The sequence below is a fragment of the Ursus maritimus genome, unplaced genomic scaffold, assembly GCF_017311325.1.
Source record: "Ursus maritimus isolate PB19 unplaced genomic scaffold, ASM1731132v1 scaffold_3, whole genome shotgun sequence".
In the NCBI taxonomy this organism is placed as follows: Eukaryota; Metazoa; Chordata; class Mammalia; order Carnivora; family Ursidae; genus Ursus; species Ursus maritimus.
In genome coordinates this window covers 23,124,531-23,143,045 of record NW_024425563.1, presented here as the reverse complement: position 1 = coordinate 23,143,045, position 18,515 = coordinate 23,124,531, and the positions used below count along the sequence as shown (strand labels likewise).

The 18,515-nt window shown below is 46.8% G+C and overlaps 1 protein-coding gene across 1 annotated transcript in view; it reads left to right on the top strand.

The window, feature by feature from the left end:
* Positions 1-14,394: 14,394 nt before the first annotated feature.
* LOC103676636 (protein FAM71F1) overlaps positions 14,395-18,515 on the top strand; it is a 12,233-nt gene continuing 8,112 nt past the window's right edge. Inside the window, exons 1-3 of the mRNA XM_040644592.1 lie at positions 14,395-14,643; positions 16,011-16,195; positions 17,257-17,509. Of these exons, the coding sequence (XP_040500526.1) occupies positions 14,395-14,643; positions 16,011-16,195; positions 17,257-17,509 (687 nt within the window). The remainder of the gene's footprint in view (positions 14,644-16,010; positions 16,196-17,256; positions 17,510-18,515) is intronic.

Here is an 18,515-nt window from a genome sequence, read left to right as displayed (position 1 = left end):
TGAGAGGATGCCCAATGTTTGTGGGTTTCTTTTTGTCTCCAATAAAAATTAAAACAAAACACATTTCCTTCCAGCTTGTTACAGTCAAGCTGAGCGTTGCGGGTGCTGGCGAGGGACATCTAGCAGCAGAACTTGAGGCTGATGTGAAGGATGACCTTGCTTCCCAGATCATGCCTGAGCTCCCAGTATCATTATCGATATGTACCCACGCCACTTGCAAAGTGTCCCTGCATGAATGGCCAACCACTCGACTGATACGGGGTGTTTACCAACATTTAGGGCATCTCGCCGCCACTTCTATTGCTTTGGTTTACGACTCCATCCGCTCGCACCTAGATTACCGTAATAACCCCAGCTGGCCTCCCAAGCTCTCATCATTATGACAGTAACAGCTAACTTCATTAGCAACTTACCACGTGCCAAACCTTATGCTAAGACCTTACAAAGATCACTTAATCCATACAACTCGTTGGGAGGAGATCCTCTTGCTAGCACATTTACATGAACGTGAGCCACAGAGAGGTTCAAGAACTTGCTCGAGGTCATACAGGGAGTAAGCAGCAGGGCTAGGGCCTGAACCCAGTCTCACTCCAAAGCCCGATGACTCTCTGATTTCTTCCCACTCCATTTCTCTTCTGCACTGCAAAAGAGCAGTCTTTCTCAAACATAAATCTGACTACAGCTCACCCTTGATAAAAACCAAACTCTTTGATAGGAAATGATCAGGGCTATTTCTCCAGCCTCTCCACGACGTCCCCAGAGGCTGCTTCCCTGGCATCTCCTGTTCCCATCACACCAAACTTGCGGTTTCCTAAATGCACCGTGCGCTTACGGACTGCAAGGGCGTGGTACGTCCTTCACTCCACGCACGCCACTTTCCTTGCGAGGCTGCCCGTTGCTCTCGCGGTACTTGGTCCTTGCTGCTGGAGCTCTGCGCTGCCACTTACGCTGCGTGCTCCTGTTTATAACCTCTCCCAACCCCGCTGCAGTTGTTCACGTGGCCGTTTCCTTGGTGGGACTAGGACCTCTTTAAGAACAGATACCACTTTATATTAGAGTTCTTTGCCCCAAAAAGGAGCTGACTCTAATTTAAACCAAAGGGAATTAATTGGAAGGATACGGGTTAATGTTCATAGCAGCAATGTCCACAATAGCTAAATTGTGGAAGGAGCCGAGATGCCCTTCAACAGATGACTGGATTAAGAAGTTGTGGTCCATATATACAATGGAATATTACTCAGCCATCAGAAAGAACGAATTCTCAACATTTGCTACAACATGGACGGCACTGGAGGAGATAATGCTAAGTGAAATAAGTCAAGCAGAGAAAGACAACTATCATATGATTTCTCTCATCTATGGAACATAAGAACTAGGATGATCGGTAGGGGAAGAAAGGGATAAAGAAAGGGGAGGTAATCAGAAGGGGGAATGAAACATGAGAGACTATGGACTATGAGAAACAAACTGAGGGCTTCAGAGGGGAGGGGGGTGGGGGAATGGGATAGGCCGGTGATGGGTAGTAAGGAGGGCACGTATTGCATGGTGCACTGGGTGTTATACACAACTAATGAATCATCGAGCCTTACATCGGAAACCGGGGATGTACTGTATGGTGACTAACATAATATAATAAAAAATCATTAAAAAAAAAAAAAAAAGGAAGGATACGGGTTAGTTCACAGGCTCAAAGAGACAGCTGAAGAGGCAGAGCCCGAGCCCGAGCCGAATGCACTGGCATCAGACCAGCGCTGCGGATTCAGGTAAGAGTGGCTGATCGAGCGTCTCGTCCAATGCTGCGGCAGCCTGGGTGGTGTCTCAAGGAAAATGGAGGGGTGTCACAAAAGAACAGCTGGGAGAACGGATGTCTGGTGGCGGATAATAACAAATGTCCACCACAATGTGACTTTCTGCTCTCTGTTCAGAGGGGTGCTCCGCCGTGGGCCCCAAGCATCTCCGCACATCCTTGCTAAGTAACCCAGATTTCAAGGTCCAAGTGGGTTGTTTTGCTTACTTGCATGTTTCGGGAGAGGGATGAAGAGTTTAGACAGATTGCCTTACCCTTTGTGTGTTCCTTTGAAACAGTTTTTGACTCAACGCTGTGTCCGAGGGATTCCATTCTGATGGGCAGACTACACAGTAGCATTTGGGGTCCCCCGCCGGTGTTAACTCAGAATCGGTAGCCGTGGTCCCTGAAAGTTTCTGCGTTTCCCTTTTACGAGGGCATAGTTTCACCGTAAATGGCGTAAGGTCTGTTTGGGGATGCCTAGGAGGAACGCTCCTGGTAGGTGGTTTATGGTGTTTGTCATAGGGTCCCTGGTTAGGGATCTCAGCCTTCCCTCCCTTCAAGTAGCTGGGGCGTGAGCACTGGCTGAGGACTGAGGAGTGCGAGCAGCCCTGCTTCTCTAACTGTATCCATCAGAGCCGGCTTTCATTTGGTGATTACAAATGACCTGAGTCATTGCCTCCCCACTTTACTTCTAGAGACCCTAACTCAGTCCTGATCTTTTAGTTGTCAATAGCCAACTCTCACTAGTTCAAGCATAAAAAGAACAGCTCAAAGGCTAGCTGGTAGCTGACAGACTCTGTGGAAAGGCAAGAGAGAAATAGGCGTGAAGGCTTACACAGCCCGGACAAGGAACAACAGCCTAGCCAGGTTGCAGGACGGCTCCAACAAAGACCCCATGCCCCGCTATTGCACACACACTTCAGCTCTCACCAGTGGCCCTGGGCTGGAGTCTGTCATCCCTGCCTTCTAAAATCAGATGCTCTACTCCCCCCGCCCCCGAGGAAACTTCTCTACTGGTGCTAGCTTCCTTATGCTTTTCACATCCAAGTCAAGGTCTCGTGCAGGTGAGTCTGCTTGCCAGAATCCCGCTTACAGGAGGCACCTAGCAGAAAGGGAGGCTGAGAAAGTAAGGTCTGACTTCCCCTCGAGGAGGGGAAACTCACGATGTATAAATCCCCAAAAAGAAGTACAGGCAGCCAGAAGGCATGAAACACGTCCCCAAAGATCCTTGATTAATTAACTACAAGCACAGAATCTTGAAAGGTCAAACCATTCTCAGCTCTGATGATATGATAACTGTGCTTCTGGTCCTTGAGTGCCCCCAGATTTCTCTTTTTTCCACTGAGATTACAGAGCCCATTCACTAGCTTAAAGAGAACCTCTTCGACATTCCAGTGCTTTCTCAAAGCCTTGGAGAGATGTGCAGGTATGCAGAACCTTCTATAGGGACAGTGTCAGGCAAGGGCAATAGTAGGTACATGATAGATTCAAGTCAACTTTCTTGTGTCCCAAAGGCTTTGAATTCCTTTTTCTACGAGGAATTTCTGGCCCTCATTGTTCTCTAAGGTGAAGCAGGTTGAATCCAGCTTTGCTTCAGCCAACACAGCAAACTATAAGAAATATCCAGCGCTATGAGAAATAGCACGATTACGATGCAATCTCTGGTAAGAGCATCCAGATCAGTAAAATCAGCCCTCTCTAAAATCATGCTCTCCCTCCTTGACGGAGTGCCTCGAAAGTTATTCTCATCAGTATTCGCAGACTTTACAGACAGAATTGCCCAATTCACTATGTTTTCCTGGGTAATACCTTCTCTTCCCTATGCTGGTTCCCATACCTACCTACCTGCAGCCACTGGGGCACCCTGGCATTGAATTCTGGTTACCAGCCTAGTAACATGGAGGGGAATGTTCAGCACCCCCCTACAAGGAAGGAAAGGCTTCCTCTCCCATGGTATGGGCAGTGGGGAGTGTTCAGAAGGACCCGAGGGTTTGGGTCTTGTCTGCTATCCCTGCTGCAGTTGATGGAGTCTCACTGTTACATTGTGCCTCTTTTACACAAGAGACTGGATCAAAGCTGGGACCTCTACAGCCTTCGTAAATCAACAACCCAGAGACCCAAATCTCAGTGTTTTAACTTTTGTTCTTTTTAAGTTATTCAGTATCAATAGAAGCACCCATTGTTTGGGTTTTTATTTTATTTTATTTTATTTTATTTATTTTTTTTTAAAGATTTTATTTATTTATTTGACAGAGATAGAGACAGCCAGCGAGAGAGGGAACACAAGCAGGGGGAGTGGGAGAGGAAGAAGCAGGCTCATAGCAGAGGAGCCTGATGTGGGGCTCGATCCCATAACGCCGGGATCACGCCCTGAGCCGAAGGCAGACGCTTAACCACTGTGCCACCCAGGCGCCCCTGTTTGGGTTTTTAAAAAGATTTTATTTATTTATTTTAAAGAGCGAGAGAGCACCAGTGGTGGGGGGTGGGCAGAGGGAGAAGCAGACTCCCCATTGAGCGGGGGACTGACATGGGGCTCAATCCCAGGACCCCGGGATCAGGACCTGAGCCGAAGGCAGACACTTAACTGACTGGGCCACCCAGCCACCCGGAAGGCCCCATTGTATTCCAGTGCCCTGGAATTCCTTCCCTTTATAGTGTCCTAAGGCAGCAAGCACCTACTTGCAGCAGATACTCTCTGTCATCAAATGGTCCTAGTTACCAACAACTGGTCATTTAATGGCCATGGACCATTGACAGTCAAGTTCTCATCCCGGAATATAGATGGAATCGTGCCACATTCTATGCCATCTTGTCGGGGTGATAAACTCCCTGGGGACCACAACCTGCAACCCCCTCTCTGGTACCTATCTGCATATCAGAGTTCTTCAGGTGCAAGCAAGAGGGATGACTCTGAGGCAGAGAGAGCTTGGGTTGTGTGTCCTTCTGTCCACCTGAGAATGGCTCACAGAATCAAAGGGACCTTTGAAGAAACCGGGAAAGCTGGAGGGGGCAGACCTAGGGCGGCACCCAGGACTTGGATTTAATCGACACTCTGTTTGGGACACTCACTGGCATGAATAAGTCCCCACCATGTTCTCCGTCCTTTTGTGTTTATCCATTTAGCATTCAATGTCCGGGAACCCTAGCTTAGGCCTTGTGCCTCCGTGTGCCAGTTATCTTCCCTTCTCCCTCCAGATCCACTCCTCCTTTCTCCCCCTTCTCCGTGCCCCAGAATAGTTCCTGCCTGTTCTCCAAACTGATGTCTAGGCTATATCAAAGGGCCCATCGCCTCTGGAGTCCAGGTGGGTTTGGCCAGTGGGAAGTGCAGGTAGGAGATCAGAGGGAGAGAGGAGAATGGGGTAAAGACAATGACTTCCTCCCTTGTAGTCACGGAAGGTGTGATGTAGGAAATATGTTAGGGTTCAGAGCTGACGGACAAGAAAGAATTCTTGGGATGTCTTTGGTGCAAAAAGGTGGTTTTATTAAAGCATGGAGACAGGACCGGTGGGCAGAAATAGCCGCACTGGGGTCCCAAGGAGTGGCCGATAATATACTCTCAGGTTGGGAGGGGGTTGGGGATAGCCTAAGTCTCTAAGGAATTTTGGAAGCAAGGTTTCCAGGACCTCGAAGGAGATAGAGATTGTTAGGAAAAGGTCGTTTATTACTGTCTAATAAAACCTTTGTCATGAGACCCTTCAGATGTATATCGGTGGGCCATATGCTTGGGGCATGATTGCCAACATGTATCTTGGGGGTAGAGATAAAGGAAATTTCCAAAGGAATTTTTATATGTTGAAGTAAACTCACAGGATCCTGGCAGTCGGGTTAAGATCACCTTTTGCCCTCAGCAAAGCGCTAACATCCAGGCAGCTGAGTCCCTAGAGGAAGGTCACTCTGCCTGTTTCAAGGACTTGTCAGTGGGCTGTAAGTAGTAAGGAAATTTAATTTTTCTTTTGCCTTTGTTTCCCACATCAAGGTGGGCTGTGTCCCTGAACAGAAAGAGTCTGCTCATTTCATGGTGGCCTCTTCTACTCAACACTTTCCCTAGTTCCAGGAACCACTCCCTCTGCTAACTCTTAGGTCCATTGTAGGGACTTAGCTGAATTTTATATACTGACCAGGAATATTGTCCCCCTTACTCTTGAAGTTTCCTCTCAGTAAGTTTCCATCCACAGACCCTCGCCATGTCCCAGAGCCATGACCAGGCCACCCTGGCGATGTGACCCTTGCTGGGCTTCCATCCAGTTTATTGCTTCTCTTGTGGCCCCTGCCTATCCCCCAAGCCTGGTTCCCTTAACTTCCATTTGTGGTAAAGACCTGCCAATAGTTTTCTGATGAATTCCCTGCAGCTTAGGTTGACCTGTCAGTTTCTGTGCTTACAACCATGAAGTCTAACTATGTGACGCTGTTCCTAGAAAAGCCGGTGCTGTGTAGGCAAATATGTCAGCCATCGATATCTTATTCATTTGTGTATCCTCCAGTGCCTGGTTCCTGCTAGACACCCACTTAAACGGTGTTAAATAAACCCATTTCTGCCATAGCCAGCTCTGGTGCCCCACCTTGTCCTTCCCAGCCCCCCACACCTCCCAACACGGGAAGAAACTGTGGCCTTTGCTGAATGCACTTATCATTAAGATTGATTTCTCAGAAACTATTTGTTAGATGAAAATAACATCACGTAAGGGGTTAGGAAAACTTTTAATAACCAATAAACACACAATTTAAAAGAGAAAAGAAACAAAACATTGTGATCCAGAGTCACTTAGAGCCCACCAGGACAAGACATCTGCAAAAACGATCGCCGAAACAATGTAAGAATGCATCTTAAAGTTTCTGAAGTGGAATTCAGAGAAAAGAGAAAATGTCCTCAAGGAATAATACCAAGACAGACCCACTTGAAATGTGTGATGGAACGAGATGAAAGCCTCCCAAATGCCCTTATAAATCTTAAGAAAAATAACAAAAGGCTGGTCAATTAAGACTCTGGTGTTATTGGGCATCTGGGTGGCTCATTGGTTGAGCATTTGCCTTCAGCTCAGGTCATGATCCTGGGATGGAGCCCCCCATGGGCTCCCTGCTCAGCGGGGAGTCTGCTTCTCCCTCCGCCCCTCACCCCACATGTGCTCTCTCTCCCTCTCTCTCTCTCTCAAATAAATAAATAAAATCTTAAAGAAAAAAAGACTCTAGTATTATTGATGAGACAGAAGGTAGAGGAAGCAGAGATCCTGAGGACACCAGAAATGTAGACATGAGTGGTCCTCACCCGCATCCTGAGGGTACCAAGGAATTCACTAAAGAACTCTCAGAACCTAGGGCCTTTCATTTAGAAAACAAAACAAAAGAGGTCTTATCTTCAGCAAGAACACCCCTTATTCCTGAGATTTCCTCAGTAATTTTCTATTCACCGACCCCCACCCTGCCCCTTGGCTATACATTCCCACTTGCCCCCAGCTTCTTTGGGAGTTGAGCCCAAGGCCTCTCCCCACTGAAAAATTCCTCACAATGGTCCCTAGAATAATTGTGATAGCCTCCCCCTGCCCTACCCGCCACAATAAAGTCTTCCTTACCCTGCTTAAAAACCGAGCCAAAACAGAAGACAAAAAAAACCCAGAAAGCCCACAAGGGCTCCATCTTGAGAAATCCACAAGACTATGGTTTCGAAACAGGGAAACAACCGCTGAGAGTGGTAAAGTTTCATAAAACAAGCATTTAAAAATGAACTTTTAGAATTATTAAAGCTAAGGCCACTTACAGAAGCTATAACTTGGATGGAAACAGCCCCAGATACAACCATCTAGAGTTGTTTTGAGAGGGGCTGCTCTGGTTTTTGCTCAGTCTCTGACTCCTGCCTGACTTAGGATAAATTAATTTCCCCACCGGGCATGTGAATAATGTTTTTTTAATTAAAATATCACTAAAAATTCTAATTATGCCCAAACAAAACACTGGTTTTGAATGATAATAGTCGCAATAGGAAACATACCATGGGTCCATGACATACAAAGAAATAGTCACAGATGGTTTATTCTAAAATGGTTTTACAGCCCCCTAAAGTCTCCAGTTAGGCGTTTTGCCTTGCACAAAGAAGGAAAGGAATTTCTGTCACAACCATTCCCTCCCTTCACTGCCATTCAGGGGACATATCTAGATGCAAGAAGAATGTGACAACTAGCGGCGTGAGATTGTCACACACGCGCACTCAGGACGTTCCATTTGTAAATGCTTCCCATTTTTAAAACTGTCTCCTCATCAACAATCGAATGTGATTCTCCTAATTGTAGGAGATAGCTGTTATTATGAGCTATACTTCACAGATGAGAAAAGCAAAACCCCGAACAGCTTAGCAGAAGCTGCAGGCAGCTCGCGATTCTCAAAGTCCAGAGGGCAGGAGGACAATGGCTTCTGGGCCTCTTCTCACAGGCGTCAGTCCCTATCGTGCCCATTCCTGTCAGCGTCATCACGGAGACCTCTGGCTGCAGGCTCAGGGCAGACTAGTTGCTAAGCCAAGGTGCCCAGCCAGCCCCAAGAACCGGCATTCTTTCATACGTCTAAGTGAGCAGAGTGGGTAACTGCCACCAGGTGGCGCCCCACCGCGGCTGGGACCCCAGTGGATTGGATCAGCGGCGCCCAGCCCCTTGGCTGAGCAGGCTAATCTCAAGCATTTCATTAACCTCACTGTAACACCATGCCAGCCTGACTGACTATTTGGGACCCCACTTATCATTTTATTATGGAGGTTTACTGTCTTTGAGTAGCCAATTGAATACACCTTTACAGGTCTTTTTTTTTTTTTTTCGTAAAGACTGCATTCTGGGCACAAGTTTCTGATTATATTCCATTCCGACCTCTAATAGAGTCATGCACCAATATTTACATATTGGAACATATATTATTTTATTACAGTGTTTTTTTTTATATTACAGTAGGCTAGCATATTGACTTTTTAAAATAATATATATAGGTAGGTTTTAATCACTGAATTTTATTTCAGAATGGTAAACGGGGAGTTACAATGTATTAGCCATGAAAAGGGGATTTGGGTATGACAAGGCTGAGAAGCACCATATTGGAGCATTGACCTTTTCCTCAACATTGCCCTCTTGACTTTGATGACACCTTGCAGCAACGTTTAGCCTACTTCACTCTCTCCACTTTTTCTTACCCCCATCTCTCCCTGCGGCGGCTCCTCGAAGATGCTTTGCTCTGCTGGTCCCACACCTTCTTAGCTCTCAGGGAAGCAAGCATCACCTGGCCCCAGTACCATCCCAGCCATGCCATCACCCCCTCCTGAGGCTCTCTCCCGCCCCTTCCCAGCCCCACAGCCACATCCTGTCTATTTCACCTTCACCCCAACTCACTTCTCATCTCCAATATCTTCTGGACTGTGTGTCCAGTGAGGAGGACCTGGGCTATGCTCTGTCCTGGCAGTGTTTAAATGTCCTCTTCTCTAGGTGGGGGTATATATCCTGTTCTCATGGGGTAATCTGTGTCAGTTCAGCCTGAAGATCTGAAAAACAGCCCAGCTGAGCTTTTCTGCCTCTACTGAGGCAATGCTGTGATCAACAGGGGCTGCTCCTCTTGCAGATTTTTCTCTTGTTTTCCCAGAGCTGATTACTCACTCCCTCAGGCTGCCTCTCTCCAATTTGGGGGGACGGGTAGGAGTAGGTGTGGGTAATTTGTGAGAACACACACAATTATATTAAATAGCTTTCTTTCTCTGTTATCAGGCCATACCCAGATTTTCTGTTCTATTTTTTGGCGACCGCTTAACCTCTTGTTAGGTTGCTACTAGTTAAATTTTTGGCATTAAAAAAATGATTATTTATTGTGGATGTCAGAGGGAGTAATTCTGTGACGTGGCTTCTTTGCAGAGGCCACTGATTGTATACCGATATCCTTCATCCTTAAATAATAAATAACAGAACCCCCAGTTCTAGGTGGGCTCATGGCCATCCAGCTAAAAGCTACCTTTCCCAGCTTCCCTTGCACCTGGGTGTGGCCATGTGACTGAATTCCGACCAATGGGATGTGAGCAAAACTGATTATGCCATTTCTAGGTCATGCCCTTAAAAGGAATGAGTGTGCCCTCCCCTTCCCCCTTCCCCTTCTCACTGGCCAGTATGCAAACATGATGGCAGGAGCTGGAGCAGTCACCTTGAAACCCAGAGACAGTGACATATTGACAATGGCAGAGATACTCCACCAGCTCAGGACTGCCTATCTTTGGACTACTGTGTAAGAGCGAATCAAAATTCTATTTTAAGTCACTATATTTTGAGGTCTTTTGACTACCTAGACTATAAATAATTCATATAAGCCTCATGCCGTTACCTCTACCTAGGAGCCTGTAGTTATTTGTACTTATTTGTGTTTTCTTGTTTCAAATTGTATGTTCTGTGTCTTCCTTTTATAAAAAATTAAACTCTTAGCTAGTAGTCTAATTTTTTCTTCTAAGCACCAGCTTATAGATTTATTTATCCCAGTATGCTTAGTATTTTAAGATTATTTTGGCTTCCTTTACACTTGAATGGATGTCATTCAATGTAAATCCCATTTGTGGAATTATTGGGTCACATCCTTTCTCCTCAGCATTCCTTCACATCATTGCATTGTCTCATGCCATTTAAAGTTGCCAAGTCTGAAACCAGTCTCATTCTATTCCCCTTGGTAGATTGTCTGCCTCTTCTATCCGGATATTTGTAGTCGGATGCTTTTGTTGGGCCTAAGATTTAGGAACGTCACTGGTCTCAATGGTTTCTTTACTCAGTTTATCCGGAATAGAGTAAATCCGTTTGTGTGCCAGATCGGGTCTTTTGTTTCAGAAATGGCTTTTTCTTTTATGTGTTTGACTACTCTTTCAGTTCCATTTGTTCCCTCTTCATCAGGGCCTCTAGCCGAATGTTGGGTCAGCATAAGTGTCTCCCATATCTGTCATTTCCTTTCTATTCTCTTCGTCTCTTGCCCTTCTTTATTGTATTGCGCGTGGTCGTCTCTGACTTACTAAGTATGTCACTGACTCGGTTTGCTCTCATGTCACCGCCATTTCTTGTGGCTTCTAATGTGACTGTCAGATACTGAGTGGATTTTTTTTTTCTTTCCCTTACCTCATCAGGTCCCCTTTTCATCTTATTTTGGTATCTCTGATTTTGTTTGTTTGCTTGCTTGTTTCACGGGAGCTATAAGGTCCCTTGAGGGTGAAAAGAAGATTCTTGTCAAGGACTTTATTCTATTTCCTAGAATCATTTTTCTTCTGATATATATTCTTTCAATGTATTTTTCTATGGACATTCTTTAGGAGAGAAGGGTAATATCTTACAGATCCCATGCTAGCTGTTTACTAAGAAATAGTGACTATTTTAATTAACAAAAAAATACCTGAATCTATCAGCCCTTTAGGTATAAATTCTATTTCACAGGAAAAATAATAGCTAGACGAGCAAACTAAACATCACAAGGAAATAACCAGAAAGATCCAGAAGGTGAGATATTCTGAGGGCCAACTACCTCAACTGCTTCCACTAGTAAGTGTCCTAAAAAAAAGGATTGTACTAGATTAAAATAAACTTAAGGGGGATGTGTGGTCCTGGATTGAATACCGATTTGGATAAATCAGTTGTAAGAGTAACTGGAATTAATTGGAGAAATTTTAACATGGCCTAGAAATTAGATGAGACGCGATAAAAGTATACCAAAATACAAAGGCAGAAAGTGTTGGCTAAATAATACAGGTTATAAAAAAGTTAAAAACAATTTTTAGAACATAATCTCTCTCTCTCACATGCACGCACACACCCCCCCCCCCATGACTGTTCCAGCGATGTTCTCCAGGAGGTAAGAATATGCTGTTTGTTTTTTAAACTTGTCTCTATTTTCTGATGTTCTACAAGCACACGTACTGCTTATGTAATAGTTTTGTTTTTTTTAAATAGTGACACAGATTTAAATGGGACAGATTTACCATGAAGATAATAAAGCTTATGTTCACCTGGAAACTTCCAAGGCCCTAGGAGGGCTTCTGGCAATTTTGTATCATATTTTTGTGGGGATTTTTAAATTTATTTTTTAGGTTTTAGAAATGTTTTACTGTAGTGAAATATACATAAAATGTACCATTTCAAGCATACGGTTCAGTTGCATGACATACATTCACCCTGTTGTGCAACCATCACCACCCTCGTCTCCAGAACTTTGTCATCTTCCTGAACTAAAACCCTGTACCCACTAAACAATAGCTCCCTATTGCCCCATCTGTCCAGTATTTTTATTTTTAAGTGTCTCCAAAATTGTATAAGCTCTAAGCTCCACAGAACCCTGGTCCAGCCCCAACTGACAATCAGATATCCTGGTCACTCCTGAGCAAGTTTTGAAATGATGCTTGACGTTACGAAGTGATTTTAGCCTCAAACCAAAGTGCTACCAACATTGTCAAGGAGACAAGATCACTCCGGTAGTTAGAGAGAGGGGGCAGGGGGGTAAGGGAAGCAGACTCCCCACTGGGCAAGGGAGCCCAATGTGGGGCTCGATTCCAGGACCCTGGATCATGACCTGAGCGGAAGGCAGATGCTTAACCGACTGAGCCACCCAGGTGCCCTGTATCAGCAAGTTTTAAGCCTGACTCAATATAACAGAAAACCCAAATTTATTTCTCTCATACATAAAAGAGGTCTGGAGGTATGCAGTTCGGGCAGGACTAGTACGTCGGTTTTATGATCATCAAGGAACTGGAGCCCTTTTATCTTGCTATGTTACTATTAGTAGAATGCCACTTCATGGCCCAGTGGGGCTGCTCAAGCTCCAACTGTCAAGTCTTTATTCCAGCCAGAAGGAAAAAAATGAGTGAAAAGAGTATGCCCCTTCCTACAATGTTTCCTCACCACAGATGAACCTTGGGCTTACATCTCTGTGGCCACAACACACTCACATGGCCTTACCTAGCTGTAAGGGAGGCCAGGAAATATAATTTTCATTCCAGAAACTTGTGCCCAACTAAAGATCAGGCATTCCGCCATTAATAAGAAATGGAGAGAAGGGATACTGAGAAAGGCAGCTAAGCATCTGTCAAATGGTTTTTAAAAAGATTCAGTGTGCTAGTTTTTGAGGTTTGATGGGGGCAAGTAGGAAGGGCAGACATCTTTAAGACATTTGATTATCGCTTAGGATTTTGTTTAGAGCTGAAAGCTCACTTCCTCCTAATTAGCTTTCTAGACTGGGCGCTAAAGCCTCTTTCAGTACCAGAGAAGTGAGCCAAACAGGCTTGTACAGAAAACAGAAAACGTCATCTTCCCCTCCAAAGGGGACTTTTGGGTGTCTCAGTGGCAAAATACATCCGACCACATATCTAGACCAATCAGCTAGACTGTGGTGGATAAGCTTTAACTTACACCAGCGTGTTAACTACCATCACGTTTGGACTGTGTGTTGCTTCCAGAGAAATGTAAACCTCAGGACGGGGTCTCTTGACCCCCTCCTTAGAGACTATGCCATGCAGGACATTTGTCCCACATGATAAACAAAAGAAAACAAGGAACAGGAATGCAGAAGTCCCTTTACCAACCAGGGAGCGGTTTCAGGTGCTTGAACAGGGGCAAACTAGAAGCGACCAGGTGAAGGGCGGAGGGAATCAGATCAGCAGAGCCTCGTGACCTTTCAGCCGCCTCTTTGACTTGATAATGAAATACAAAAATAAATCTTCATGCTTGTACACCGCATACACTGGTTGTCCAATTGCTTCTCTGAAATGATCGCATTTGATTTTGATGGATAATACATCGTTTAGTAAATTGCGGAATTTTGTCCAAATTAGAGTACAATTTCTCCCCGAGGTGGACTTGAACAGTGCTCGGCCTGCTTCCTTCCTTGCCCTTGACCTAGCCACTGCAGGATTTGGGCTCTTGCTTCTTCTGACTCCAGGATGAGGAATGCTGTCACTCTGAGAGGGGGACTGTCTTGCTGATCTGGCAGAACTGCCCCATCCCAGTTCTCTTCTTCTCGGCTGGCACCCTCACAGAGCCAGCCTCTGGGTAAGAAACTAATTACTTGGACTCCTGCTTCAGTTTGACCTCCTAAGGGAAATAGGCCTGCAGAAGTAACCAGCCAGGCATAGCAGAGCGCGGAGCAGGGCCCAGCAATCCCTTCCAAAACGGAAAAGGCTCCTGCAGATAAACCAGGGCACGTGTGTTCCCACCTCATGCACAGCTCAGAAAGGCTGGGCTTTAAATAGACAACAGCCCTTAAAACTGTTTGGGGTAGGTTGCATTAAGAGTAAGGGAGGGTTGAAAGGCAGGGAAGAAAATACCCTCCCAGCAGCCTTCCTTCCTTGCTTCCTGCATGGCTCACCCCTTTCCCAGCAAGCTCTGGGGGCACTATGTCTCCGGGGTTCCTGACGGGCTGGGGAATATCAGGGCAGAAACAAGCCCTCTGGAGGAAAAGGGAGGCTCCTCTGCGTTTCCCTTTCCTGCAGGCCTGGCCTGGTTTTTTTCATGATGTCATCCATTCATCATTGTGAGCTGATTGGCGGTCCCAGGCCTTGGGCAGCTGCCCAAGGCCAGGAGGGAAGAGAGAGATACCAGGACAAACTTGCAGCAGGCCCCTGAGCATGTGCGGAAATGTTGTCATCAGTTCCACAGAGAAAGACTCGGTGGAAATCAAAGAAGACAGTAAAAGTCACAAGATCTTTTCCAACCTTCCCTTCCCTGAATGCCTGGGAAGAAGTCAGGGGCCTCTTGCCCGTGGATGGGGAGCCGAACCCTGGAGTGGGCCTGGGTGTGGAGGAGGGACTGCTTTGCCAGATGCTTCATTCTCCGGAATTCAACCTATTTCCTGACTCAGTGGTGTTTGAAAGCAACTTTGTCCAGGTACTCTTGGGTCGCTCAGAATGGCACTCCTTGATTCTTCTAAACCTGTTCCCAAGATGTGACCTGGAGAGTCTGTCTGGGGAACTGGAGTGGAGTGAGAACTGAGGCGAGGAGAAGTCAGTGGGCCTGGAATGCATCTGACCCTGACTTTGCAGAGCCCCAGACAGGGCTTCGTCTGCAGACACTTGTCATCGTGGGGACACAGGTCAAGTGTTCTCTGCTCTGAGTAGAGGACCTGGTATCCGAACCCCTGAATGTGCTTCCTTCTCCAGGCTGTCAGCCCAAAGAAGTGAACACAGAGGCAGTGACATGGGCTGCCCACAGAAATGCTGACTGGTGGAAGAACAGGAGCCGGGTGCCCAGAGGGACCAGGGTTCAGAGTCTCTGCTTTCTCCTCAGGAGGTGTCATTGTGCGAGTGACCTGTGTGCCCCGAATCCCAGTGTCCTCTATTATAAAAAGGGTTGGACCAACCTGGTCATTACACGCACACAGGAAGCAAAGGCTCAAGTACAACGGGTACTCAGGGCATTTTTTAAAAAGATTTGTTTATTTATTTGAGAGAGAGAGAGAAAGATTGAGTGCGCGTGTCCACTGCACAGAGGGAGGAGCTGAGGGAGAGTGAGAGAGAGAATCTCAAGCAAACTCCCCGCTGAGCACAGAGCCCATGATTGGGGGATGAGGGGCTCCATCCCAGGACCCCAAGATCACGACCTGAATGGAAATCAAGAGTCGGCTGCTTAACTGACTGAGCCCCAGGGCCCCTCCGTGCAGCTTTGTTTCCTTGCCTGTGCTTGCTTTCCTCTGGCCAGGTGGAACCCAGAATAAGCAGACCTCGGGAGCTGCAAGGGACCTCACAGTTCAGGGAAAGTGCAGGGGATAATAGGGCCCCTCAAAGAATGGCCTCAGGACAAATTTTTCAGAGAAAAGCCAGGAAGCAGCGTGGGGAGGAGTCACAGAAATGTGACACAAGTCCGGGAACTCTTGGGTTATGGTTCTTGTGGGCAATTGTCAATAGGAGGTGGTGAAATACTCTTAACAGTTGTTTAACCAACATAGGTTTAAATAGTGGTTCTCAACAAGCGTTGATTTCGTCCTCCACCGCCAGGGGGCATTTGGCAACCTCTGGAGATATTTTTGTGGTCCCAAGTTGGGGGGGGCGGGGGGAGGGGAAGGATTGCTACCAGCATCTAGTGGGTAGAGCTGAGGCTGCCGCTAACCATCCTGCAGGGCATGGGAGAGCCCCCTCCCCCTAACAATTATCCAGTCCCAAATGTGAAGAGGGCTGAAGTTGAGAAACCCTCTGCTAGAATACAGACTTGGGCTGCTTCTGCCAAACTCAGGCTGTGCCCGTGGGGCTGCTTTGCAGGTCAGAAAGGGCAGGAACTGGATAGACATCTACAAAGCCTCCAACACCATGGCCCTTGGGGTAACCTCCTCCGTGCCCTGCCTGCCCCTTCCCAATATCCTCCTCATGGCTAGTGTCAAATGGCACCAGGGACAGAGCCAGACGTGGAACAGACCATCCACGGCCCCAAACATCAAGCTGAAGAGGTAAGCAATACAGATGGGAACAGAGGACCAGTAGGGTGAGGGGTGGACCCAAAGCAGAGGCTGCTTTGTGACTCAACTCAAAGTAGGGAGAAACAGAGAAGTCACTGGCAGTGACATTATTTTTTTAGACAACAGTAGCCCAAGACAGAGGGGCACACTAGAAGCATTAAGGCCAAGGTTGGGGGGGGCGCGCAAAGGAAGTGTTATGCGGTCAGCAGCGAGAAGCCAGTCAACATGCCCACTTTCCTTCCTGCTGCTCTCACCCCACTGAGTCCATAGGAAATCTCCCTGCCTTGGGCCGAGGGGCGAGGAAGCAGTGAGGTCCAGCAAATGGAGCACTGATTGTGAGACACGGGGTCTAGTCTTTGGTATCCAAATGACTCAAATAATTGGTGAGTCTCGAGCTATTTGCCGCACCTCAGTTTTCCTACTGGGAAAATGAGTGGAAGTAAGTCTCACTTAGAACTGTAACAGGGACCTCAGACTCCTCTGGGATGGAACAGCCCTTTTGGATGTTTGAACCTCTTCAAGTAATCTGTAGGATATCTCAGGAATCTCTAGAGATTCCCGGGAATCCATGCCGGCTCGGTGATAAACGTCGCCTCTATGTTCTGGATATACCTGTAGAAAGTGCAGTCCGGTTCCTTGAGCTTTAGCCCCTTTGGCAAGAGTAGTGAGAGCACTGGGGTCCACGAACAGACAAGCTGGCCAATGCCACTCTGTGGCAGAGAAGGAAACTGAAACCCCCTATGACCTCAGCCACCTTACTCCTCTCAAGCAGGATCCCAGGGAACAGCAGCATGGGAGTCAGGGCAGATTTCAGGGCAACACCCCAGACCTACCAAATCTGAGTTTTAAGGGATATCTTCAGGTGTCTGCATTGTAAACAAGCTCCCCAGGTGAATCTGGTTTCCCCAAAGTTTGAGCACCACAGTGCTAAGCATTCTCTCTCCTACCCCCAAAAGCCTCAGTCCTGTAGGAGAGACTCCTCATATTAATGAAGATAGGGTTGGATCAGAAGCCATAGGGTTGCCACGGTGTGTCTCCCCTTGTGGCTTCAGGATCCTCCCACTGAAGTTTGTGGAGCTCCAGGTCTGTGACCGGCTCCAACGCATCTTGCGGCTGAGGACAGTCACCGAGAAGATCTACTACCTACGGCTCCACCCTGACCATCCTGAGACTGTCTTCCACTTCTGGATCCGGCTGGTTCAAATTCTGCATAAGGGCCTGTCCATCACCACCAAGGACCCTAGGATTCTTGTCACTCACTGTCTGGTACCCAAGAACAGCTGCAGCCCCTCGGGAGACTCTGACGTAAGTGGGCACCATTGCCACCTCCAGCAAAGGCCAGAGCTGAACTGTGGAGCTTAGGTGAGAGGGTATGTGAGCACCCCGGGAAGGTGATCCCTGCCTTAGGCCTTTGCTAATCCGCTTTCTTGAGGTATAATTTACAACCATAAAACCCAGCCCTTTCCAGTATACAGCTCAGCATTCTCAGTGACTATAGAGTTGGGCAGCCACCCCCACTATCCAGTTTTAGAACACTTCCATCGCCCTAAAAATTCCCCTGTGCCCGTTGGCAGTCATTCAGATGTCCCTGTTTCCTGCCCTAGGCAGCCGTTGATCTGTGTTCAGTCTCTCTACGTTCATATTTCTTAGACATTTCATATAAACGAAATCTACAACATACAATGCTTTTCAGGCTCATCTCTGGCAGAGTCACTCCATATTCCTTTTCATTGCTGACTAGCATCCCTTTGTATAGATATACCACATTTCATTTGTCCATTCACCAGTTGGACATTTGGGTTGTTTCCAGTTTTTGACTGTTATGAATAATGCTGATATGAACATTTGTGTACAAGTTTTTTGCATAGATGTATGTTTCATTTGTCTTGGGTAGATTCCAAGGAATGTAATGGCTGGGTCATAGAGTAAGTTTCGATTTAACTTTTATTTTTAAAATTTTTTAAAGGTTTTATTTATTTACTTGACACAGAGAGAGAGAGAGAGAGCACAAGCAGGGGGAGCAGCAGACGCAGAGGGAGGAGCAGGCCCCCCCTGAGCAGGGAGCCTGATGCGGGACTTGATCCCAGGGGCACCTGGGTGGCGCAGTCGTTAAGCGTCTGCCTTTGGCTCAGGGCGTGATCCCAGGGTCCCGGGATGGAGCCTCACATCAGGCTCCTCCGCTGGGAGCCTGCTTCTTCCTCTCCCTCTCCCCCTGCTTGTGTTCCCTCTCTCGCTGGCTGTCTCTCTCTCTCTCTGTCAAATAAATAAATAAAATCTTAAAAAAAAAAAAAATCTTAAAAAAAAAAAAAAA